The 9520-nt window shown below is 39.4% G+C and overlaps 1 protein-coding gene across 1 annotated transcript; it reads left to right on the top strand.

Moving 5' to 3' along the window:
- Nucleotides 1-699: 699 nt before the first annotated feature.
- On the top strand, nt 700-7425 carry LOC131530021 (vitellogenin-like). The gene is made up of 28 exons (XM_058760063.1): nt 700-815; nt 940-960; nt 1089-1240; nt 1360-1611; nt 1708-1872; nt 1963-2111; nt 2199-2349; nt 2432-2589; nt 2663-2828; nt 2913-3038; nt 3124-3336; nt 3422-3639; nt 3726-3823; nt 3931-4055; nt 4140-4241; nt 4332-4451; nt 4559-4745; nt 4833-4935; nt 5014-5199; nt 5307-5418; nt 5520-5709; nt 5794-6059; nt 6155-6199; nt 6281-6346; nt 6435-6641; nt 6720-6862; nt 6955-7093; nt 7175-7425. The coding sequence occupies exons 1-28, from the start codon at nt 776-778 to the stop codon at nt 7292-7294; spliced, it is 4020 nt and encodes a 1339-aa protein (XP_058616046.1). The 5' UTR covers nt 700-775; the 3' UTR covers nt 7295-7425.
- The last annotated feature ends 2095 nt before the right edge of the window (nt 7426-9520 follow it).

Raw genomic sequence — 9520 nt, 5'->3', positions numbered from 1 at the left:
GCTAAATGGCCTTAAAAAATATAGCCGCACTTGTGCTGTTCGCGGTCAAAAATGACCGCCATTTGAAATAAATGGGAAATATGCAAAAACACGAAAATACTGATTTTTGTGTGTACAATCTACAAATAATTCACGATGCAGAAAAAGAGTACACAGCAGTAAAGGGGTGACACTCTAAAATATCAAGAGTGCAAAACAGACACATACAGGTGCATCTCAAATTAGAATGTTGTGGAAAAGTTCATTTATTTCAGTAATTCAACTCAAAATTGTGAAACTCGTGTATTAAATAAATTCAGTGCACACAGACTAAAGTAGTTTAAGTCTTTGGTTCTTTTAATTGTGATGATTTTGGCTCACATTTAACAAAAACAGAGTTTGTTGACATGTAGTTGCAACATTACTTGGTCCCTTTTGAACATTCTGTTGACACTATCAAAATAAAGTGTTACCAAAAACTCTAATTTTGTTGCTTCAGCATTGCTTTATGTGTTTAAAAGAACTGGAAAAAGAATGACCTATTTGAATATAAAAGTCAAAGGAACAGCATTTCACTGTGGACACTGGCATGAGGAATGTCACTGTCAGGCCAGGTTAACCTAACCTCTAACTGATATCTATGTTCAAATAAGTTGACTTACGTTTTCTCTTGTGTGCAATTTGATATGCACTTAAAGACATCTGTTAATAATTAATTTAAGAATTAATACTTGGTCAGCAAGAAACCACTATAAAAGGTCTGTTTCTCTGAGATGTTCTTTACAAACCACCAGCTATGAGAGCTGTTGTGCTTGCCCTGACTGTGGCCCTTGTGGGTAAGTCAAAATATATTTATATATATTTTTCTCATTTTCTCTCTTTATACTTATTTGAAAAACTCTTAGAACCTCTTGAAAATTCCTTTATTTTAAAAAAATTGTTGATGTTTATTTCTTTCAGCAAGTCAACAGATCAACCTTGGTAAGTAATATGACTTGGAAATGAGTTTGTACAAAATGAGTTTGTAAGTGGTGACTTACACTGCATTATTGCTTAAAACTAATGGTCATAACATCAGACTTAAATCAACAATACTCTACCCTTTTCAGAACCTAAGTTTGCCCCTGATAAGACCTATGTGTACAAGTATGAGGGTCTACTCTTGGGCGGTCTTCCTCAAGAAAGTCTGGCCAGAGCAGGAATAAAAGTCACCAGCATGGTTCAACTCAGAGCTATGACAGAGAACACCTTTCTGATGAAGGTAATGATTATTAAGAACTGTAGAAATTGTAAGATTTTCACAAGAAAAAAAAAAAAATGCCATCATTGGATGTTAAAAGCAACAATGCCCTCACTTAAATTGAAAATGTCCCCTTACAGCTCAAGGACCCTCTAATCCACGAGTATGCTGGTATTTGGCCCAATGATCCATTTGTTCCTGCCGCTAAGCTCACCTCAGCACTGGCTGCTCAGCTTCAGATTCCCATCAAGTTTGAGTATACTAATGGTGTGGTTGGAAAGGTATTTGCCCCTGCAGGAGTCTCCCCTACAATCATGAACTTGTACAGAGGCATCCTCAACATCTTTCAGCTCAACCTCAAGAAGACTCAGAACATCTATGAACTGCAAGAGGTGAGAAAGTAATCCTAGTACATTTATGAAGGCATTAATAAAAAGCCTTTTTGAGTTATGCAATCTTATTTATTTATTTATTTCTCGTCCTTTAAGGCTGGAGTTCAGGGAGTGTGCAGGACCCACTATGTCATCAGTGAGTCTCCAAAGCCCAACTCTCCAATTACTGTCACCAAGTCTAAGGATCTGAGCCTCTGCCAGAACAGAATCATGAAGGACATTGGCTTAGCATACACTGAGAAGTCTGCTGAATGCACAGAGGTAATGAACAAGACTGGGAAGACTTGAAATATTTACTCAACAATATAATTTTAAAAATGTTAAATTCTTCATATTCCTTTCTCTCAACAGAGGGTCAAGAGTCTGATTGAAACTGCAACTTACAATTACATTGTGAAACCATCTTCCACTGGTGTACTGATCACTGAGGCAAAAGTTCAGGAAGTTCATCAGTTTTCACCCTTCAATGAGATCCATGGTGCAGCAATGATGGAAGCAAAGTATGACTGATCCTCTGTGAGAAATATGAAGTAATAATATTCCCAACACATTTCATTACTTTAACTAAAAATAATTATTTGTTTCAGACAAACCTTGACTTTTGTCGAGATTGGAAAGAGCCCAGTTGATCCAATCAAAGCTGATTACATGGCTCGTGGATCCCTGCAATACGAGTTTGCAACTGAGATTCTTCAGACCCCTATTCAACTACTGAAGATCAGTGATGCACCAGCCCAGGTATTCCTTTAACAATCTCCAAGTCAAATCCTTTGATCCATGCTGAAGACATCAACTGAGACTAGATCTTACTCTCTTCTAGATTATCGCGATCCTTAAGCACCTTGTTGAAAACAATGTGAACATGGTCAGTGATGACGCTCCACTTAAGTTTCTTCAGCTCAGCCAGCTCCTGCGTCGTGCCACCCTGGAGAACATTAAGACTATCTGGGCTCAGTTCAAGGACAAACCAGTTTACAGGTACAATTTGTAAGCAATAAATGAATAGGAATTTTTTAAATTATGTATATATTTTAAACAATAACTCTGGTAGGCGCTGGCTCCTGGATGCTCTTCCTTCTGCTGGCACACCAGTCATTATAAGATTCATCAGGGAGAAGTTCCTAGCTGATGAACTTACGGTTCCAGAGTTCATTCAGGTTCTTGTGGTTGCTCTGCAAATGGTCACTGCTGATGTGGACACCATCCAATTGACAGCTGTGAGTAAATCTAACTATACTCAAGATGTTGTTCTTCAAATCTTGCCTAATTTAAACAAATATTTTCTTTATCTTGTTGAACAGAGTTTGGTTATGCACAAGAAAATCTCCACAATCCCAGCTCTGCGTGAAGTTGTAATGCTTGGATATGGTTCCATGATTGCCAAGTACTGTGTTGCAGTTCCCACTTGCTCTGCCGATCTCCTCAGGGTAAACAGTTCAAGCCTTAAATATCTGATAGGGATTTGCCATTTGCCGTTTTCTAATTGTACTGTTTGTGTATCACATTCATCAGCCCATCCATGAGATTGCTGCAGAGGCAACTTCTAAGAATAACATTCCTGAAATCAGCTTGGTTCTTAAAGTTCTGGGCAATGCTGGTCACCCTGCTAGTCTTAAACCCATCATGAAGCTCCTGCCTGGACTGAAAACTACATCTCTGCCCCTTAGAGTCCATGTTGATGCCATCTTGGCCCTGAGGAACATTGCCAAGAAAGAACCCAGGCTGGCAAGTGTCAGACATTGTAGGAATGAATTACTGTAAAACGACCCATTTTCTTCCAATAATAAACTGACCTTGTTTCTTGCCACAGGTTCAGCCAGTGGTCCTGCAGCTTGTATTGGATAGATCTCTCCACCCAGAAGTGCGCATGGTTGCTTGTATTGTGTTGTTTGAGGCCAAGCCATCAGTGGCTCTTGTCTCCAGTCTTGCTGGTGCTTTGAAGACTGAAACTAACATGCATGTTGTGAGCTTTGCTTATTCCCACATCAAGTCCTTGACCAGAATGACTGCTCCTGATATGGCAGCTGTGTAAGAAAAACAAACCATTTTTATTTAATTTACTTTACCATGCTAAATGAGCACAAACCGCAAGTAATAATGATTGTCTATTTCAGTGCTGGTGCAGCTAATGTTGCCATCAAGCTCATGAGCCGCAAGCTAGACAGACTTAGCTTCCGTTTCAGCAGAGCCCTTCAGCTGGACTTCTATCATAGTAAGTGTTGCAAAATTCTTAAGAAAGCTAACACATGATGTGTTGAGTATTTATCAAAATGTATAAAAGACTGCATCAATGGTATTCTTACCTATGTCTCTGTGCAGCTCCACTTATGGTTGGAGCTGCTGGCAGTGCCTACATGATCAATGATGCTGCCACCATCCTGCCCAGAGTTGTTGTAGCAAAAGCACGTGCTTATCTGGCTGGAGCTGCTGCTGATGTTCTTGAGGTGGGCAAACAATTTAGAAAAAAAAAATCTGATTAATGGTTTAAAAGTGTTTTTGGCCTTCACTCAATTCATGCTCTCAAACAGATTGGTGTGAGAACTGATGGAATCCAGGCGGTTCTTCCGAAATTTCCTGTTGGAGATGAAAGTGTTGACCATATCACAAAGATTACGCGCACCCTGAGAGCAGTACGTTTTCATGTCCAATGCACTGTATAATTTTATACATAAGCAATATTATAAATTTTAAATATAATTTATTATGTTTAACCCCTTAAGCTCATAAACTGGAAGGACTTTCCAAAAACTCAGCCATTGGCTTCAGCCTACATCAAATTACTTGGACAAGAAGTGGCTTTTGTCAGGATTGACAAGACCATCATTGAAGAAGCTCTACAGGTATTGTGTTGTAGTTTATCTTTCATTACTTTTTTGTTTTTTTTTAGAACTGTCTCACAAATAATTCTCATAATTAGAATTAAGATTCTCATAAACACTATCCCCAGATTGTGACTGGACCCAAACCACGTCAACTGTTGAAGGAGGCACTTGAAGTTTTGCAGGAAGGAATTGCCTTGCAGTATGCCAAACCCCTGCTTGTAGCTGAAGTGCGTCGTATCTTGCCAACCTCAGTTGGTCTGCCCATGGAGTTCAGTTTCTACACTGCTGCTGTTGCTGCTGCGAGTGTCAAAGGTATGTTTTTCCTTAGAATTTTATATCCTTTCTTCTGATATGAGGGGGTCATTACTAAGGTTGATGTTGTTCCATTCATCTTTCTAGTTAAGGCCACCATTAAACATCCTCTCCCTGAGGAGATTGAGACTATGACTCTTGAGCAGCTGAAGCAGACTGATGTTCAACTCCAAGCTGAAGCTAGAGCAAGGTACACATTTACATTCATAGAGATGAGATATAATTCACACAACAATCGCTCTACAAACAATCTCCTTTATTCTTTCAGTATTGCTCTCCAGACCTTTGCTGTGATGGGAGTGAACACTGCCTTGATCCAAGCTGCTGTTATGATGAGAGGAAAGATGCATACAATTGCTCCTGGAAAAGTGGCTGTAAGAGTAGACATTCTCAAGGGCATCTACAAGGTGGAGGCTCTGCCTGTTGAGGTTCCTGAACATATCGCTGATGTGAGGTAATGAAATCTTAGTGATGCCAGTGTAGCAAACATTTTGAATCAATTATTAATTCATATTGTTTCTGAAAAGTGAAATGCAAGTCACTTTCTTCTTGTTCCAACAGCTTTGAGACTTTTGCTGTGGTCAGAAACATTGAAGCTCCCACTGCTGAGAGGACTGTTCCTTTAGTACCTGAGGTGTTTGGGCAGAATTCCCAGACACCTGCTGATAATTGGGTAAACTCTGAACACACACACAATGCATATGTGTTAGTATGCTGAGTATTCGTTTGCTTCATGTTGTAAGACTCATTATAATACTTGATTTTTCTTTCCAGTCATCTGAGAATCAAGATAGGGTTCCTTTGAAAGCTCCTGCTCCATTTGACAAGACTCTCTGTTTTGCTGTCCCATACATTGAAATCAAGGGCTGCATTGAGGTGCACTCTCACAATGCTGCTTTTATAAAAAATGCTCCTCTGTTCTACATAATTGGACACCACTCAGCCCGTGCTACAGTCGCAAGAGGTATATTTAGAGAAACTATTACATTCATGAAACTCAAGGATTTCAGATAAAATGATAATTAAGGGTTTGTTGTTTTGGCTTTAGCTGAAGGTCCTACAGTTGAAAAACTGGAGCTTGAAGTCCGATGTGGTCCTGATGATGGCGGGAGTCAAATCAGTATCATTGATGAGCAGACTCAAGAAGGAAAGGATTTCCTGTTTAAACTGAAGAAAATCCTGGAAGCTGAAGATAGAAACCAGACCAACTCTTCTGAAAGCAAAAGCAGCAGCAGCAGCAGCAGCAGCATCAGCAGTCAATCCCTCAGCGACAGCAGTTCAAGCTCCGCCAGGTACAGGTCTCGCACAACTGAGGTGAGGACAAGGAATGTCATGTGTTGGTTAAATCGCCAATGTATGTGTCATAAATCTGTATATTCATTTGCACTGAATATTTTATTGATTTTCAGACTGCCACCATCATGGAACATTTCAGGAAATTCCGCAGGAACAGGGTAACTACTGAAAATAATTTTGTCAACAATATAGTTTATTCAGATCAGACACTTATGTTTATAACCTTATTTTGCTTGCAGCATTTGCCACCCCATAGTGCCTCAAAGATAGATAGCAGTGGAAGTACTGAGCGTATCCAGAGACAGGTGGATCAATTAGTGTCATTTGTTTGGTCATAACACAAAACTCCAATTAAAATATGACATTTAATATTTGTATGGTTTATGCTTACAGGTTAATTTCCTCGGAAAAGAAGCTCCACCTCTTTGTACTGTCTTTGCACGTGCTGTGCCAGCTGGCCAAAAGCCGCTGGGCTACCAACTTGGTGCTTACTTTGACAAATCAACCGCAAGAGTGCAGCTTGTTGCTACTTCCATTGATGAAAATGACAACCAGAAAATCTGTATTGATAGTGTTCTGCGGAGCAAGCACAAAGTCACTGTAAGACTGGAAGTGTGATTAAAAATATATATTATATAATACATTCTTCTCAGATTTAAGCATAAATCTGTTTTTCAGACCAAGTTTGCTTGGGGTCCAGAGTGCCGGCAGTATGCAGTCACTGCTAAAGCTGAGGCTGGTGTACTGGGTGAATTCCCTGCTGTGCGTTTAGAGCTGGAATGGGACAGGCTGCCGGTTACTGTCACCACCTATGCTAAAAAGTAATATTCATCAGCACAGAACAACAAATGTGTAGTGTAGAAAATGGCACTGGTTTAATTCTCTACTCTTCTGTGTATCCTGTCAAAATTAGAATGTCCAAACACATTCCTATGGTGGCTTGCGAGGCGGGATTCCGTCTTGAAAGTGCAAAGAACAAAGCGAAAGAGATTGAACTTACTGCAGCCTTGCCAACTCAGACGTCCATGAATGTCTTCGTCAAGTTTCCAGAGGTGAAATAGTTTTCCTTCAAATGATGACTCTCACAGAAAGATAAAAAACACAACTAATTAAGTTTCTTCCTCCTGCTCTAGATGACACTGTCAAGAATGCGTATGCCTCTCCCCTTCGGCGTTCCCATCAATCCAGATGGATCTCTTTCCATTCGAATCGATGATATCTCCTGGGACAAGAAACATACCGAGGAAGAATAAGATGTGAAGAATTGTTTTATATTCAAGAAAATGTGAGCTGTATTCACATGTAATTGATTGGTTTTTGACAGTTTAATTGAATTTTACCACTGCTGTGATGCAACGACACTAATAAACACCCTGCAAGTTAATGAGTTGCCAATTGTTTTTACTTCACAGTAATTTCCAGCATCGTTTACTGATTGTTAAATAATGCGAATGTACAGGTGGAATGGCATTTTTGAGAAACTTGAAATAATTAAATAATAATTATGTTCCACATTCTAATAAATTGGTACACATACTAGATACTAGAGCAAGAACAATTACAAGAAGGATGGTAGTTCTTCTCAGACCACCACAAAAAAAATCCAAAACATGAACCGGTATTTTAAAGAACCATGAGAAAGCAAGAAACCCTAGGTTTACCTTAACACGGGAAGTGTTGATCTTGAACATTTTTATTTAAATGAAGATATAAAATCCAAAAATCTCCTTTGCACAATTGACCTATCGGTAAGCTCCTCCCTTGAACACAGATGAGCCAATGGCAGTTGAGTGTCAGTTGCACGGGACCGCAACTCAGACATCAGGTTTCAGTACCATAGAGAAACATTGGAAGATCCAAGCTCTTACCTGTTTGATGGTGTTTTCGCTACAAAAGTGTTAAAACGATGTGCCTGGGGTACTTGTAACACTGATTGCAGGTATCCTCAGAGGATAGGTGTTACGAGCCCCTTTAAGGAGTCTAGGGGTAACAAGGGTGTAACAAAGTAATGGGGAGAGGCTGAGAGAACTGCCGTCTCCAAGTCCCAGGGCAGGTACGCAAGAATGCTTAGTAACACCAGTTTTAAGGAAATAACCCAAAAGGTATTTTATTTAACAGAATGTGGAAAAATACTTAAAAGGCTTCAGGAGGGGAAAAGGCCAAAACAACAAAAAGTTCCTCTAAATAAGGTTTTAAGAAATAACTTGCCGATCAAAAGAAAAGTGAAATAAAATACAGAGATACTTCCCTGTCTTCCTCTCTAACTCAAACACAGGAGAAAAAAAAAGTAACTTCTAAAGTATATGGCATCCACCTCCCTACAAATGTTTTCCACTTAAACGGTTACAAAAAAACCCAACTGAAAACACTCTGCTACTGACACTTTTAACAACTATACCTTAACACTACAGGTAAAGGAATCAACAAACACTTTGGTAACAAACACTTTGGTAACCAACAGCTCTGGGACTGGAAGATGGTAGCTGCAAGGACAGAACACCTCAGCCCCATTAACGATACGTTTGTGCCAGTACTGCCGTTATCGAGTCCATCAAAGAAAATTGTACTATCGAACGTTCCTCCGTTCATTAAGAACGAAGCTATCCAAGGCGTTCTTGAAAGAAATGGCAGATTAACGGCACCTATAAAACTGATTCCGTTGGGTCTGAAAAATCCGAATATCAAGCACGTAATGTCTTTTAGACGCTTTACGTACATGATATTGAATGAACAACAAGATCCGCTCAATTTGGCTGTGAAACTTACAAATGAAGGCAAAGATTATATAATCTTTATTAGTTCGGATTACATGCAGTGTTTTTCGTGCGGAGAACATGGGCATGTTAGACAAACATGTCCAAATAAACAATCAGAAAAGCCGTCTAATTCGCAAACAATTGAGCAACACGCTGGACAAAATAATACTCTTGTTCCTGTCGTTGAAACGGCACCTAAAGAAAACACTGATGTAAGAGACGTAGAAAATCATGATACGGGTGAGGAGATTGTAAATCTGGCTAGTAGTAGGCCTAGTGGAGTAAATTCGGCTCTGACGATAATTGAAGATGATAAACAGTCAGGAAACGACCAAACAGTGATAGAAGGTGAAGGAGAGGTAGTTGAGGAAAACTATAGCCAGATGTCCACTGTGAGTTCAGAGTATGCCCATTCTGAAAATGATTCAGATAATGATCTTGAGAGTATAGATAGTCTTTCTGAGGTAGAGGATGCTGAGTCTCTTGGCTCTAAATTGTACACAGTAAAGCAAATTAATGACTTTCTAGATGGCACTAAGGGAGTGCGCAAACCAAAAATTGAGACTTTTTTCCCTGATTTGAAGCGCTTTTTAGTGTCATGTAAATCTACAATGAACAAAGCAACCTTCGAAGAATTAAGTAGACAGAAGCGTTATCGCTTGAAGAAAATAATAACAAAGGTAAAAAATATGGTAAACCATAATGTAAAGAAGGTTTGAAAAA

Source organism: Onychostoma macrolepis, chromosome 22, assembly GCF_012432095.1.
Source record: "Onychostoma macrolepis isolate SWU-2019 chromosome 22, ASM1243209v1, whole genome shotgun sequence".
Lineage (NCBI taxonomy): Eukaryota > Metazoa > Chordata > Actinopteri > Cypriniformes > Cyprinidae > Onychostoma > Onychostoma macrolepis.
This window is presented reverse-complemented; position numbering and strand designations above follow the sequence as displayed.

What these genes read in the sequence shown, in the direction of transcription:
- LOC131530021 (XM_058760063.1), top strand. Translation starts at nt 776, where the DNA reads ATGAGAGCTGTTGTGCTTGCCCTGACTGTGGCCCTTGTGG. An exon ending in CCAAGAAAGAACCCAGGCTG is followed by an intron (nt 3,337 to 3,421) that starts GCAAGTGTCAGA and finishes TTCTTGCCACAG; the next exon opens with GTTCAGCCAGTGGTCCTGCA. An exon ending in TCAGCTGGACTTCTATCATA is followed by an intron (nt 3,824 to 3,930) that starts GTAAGTGTTGCA and finishes GTCTCTGTGCAG; the next exon opens with CTCCACTTATGGTTGGAGCT.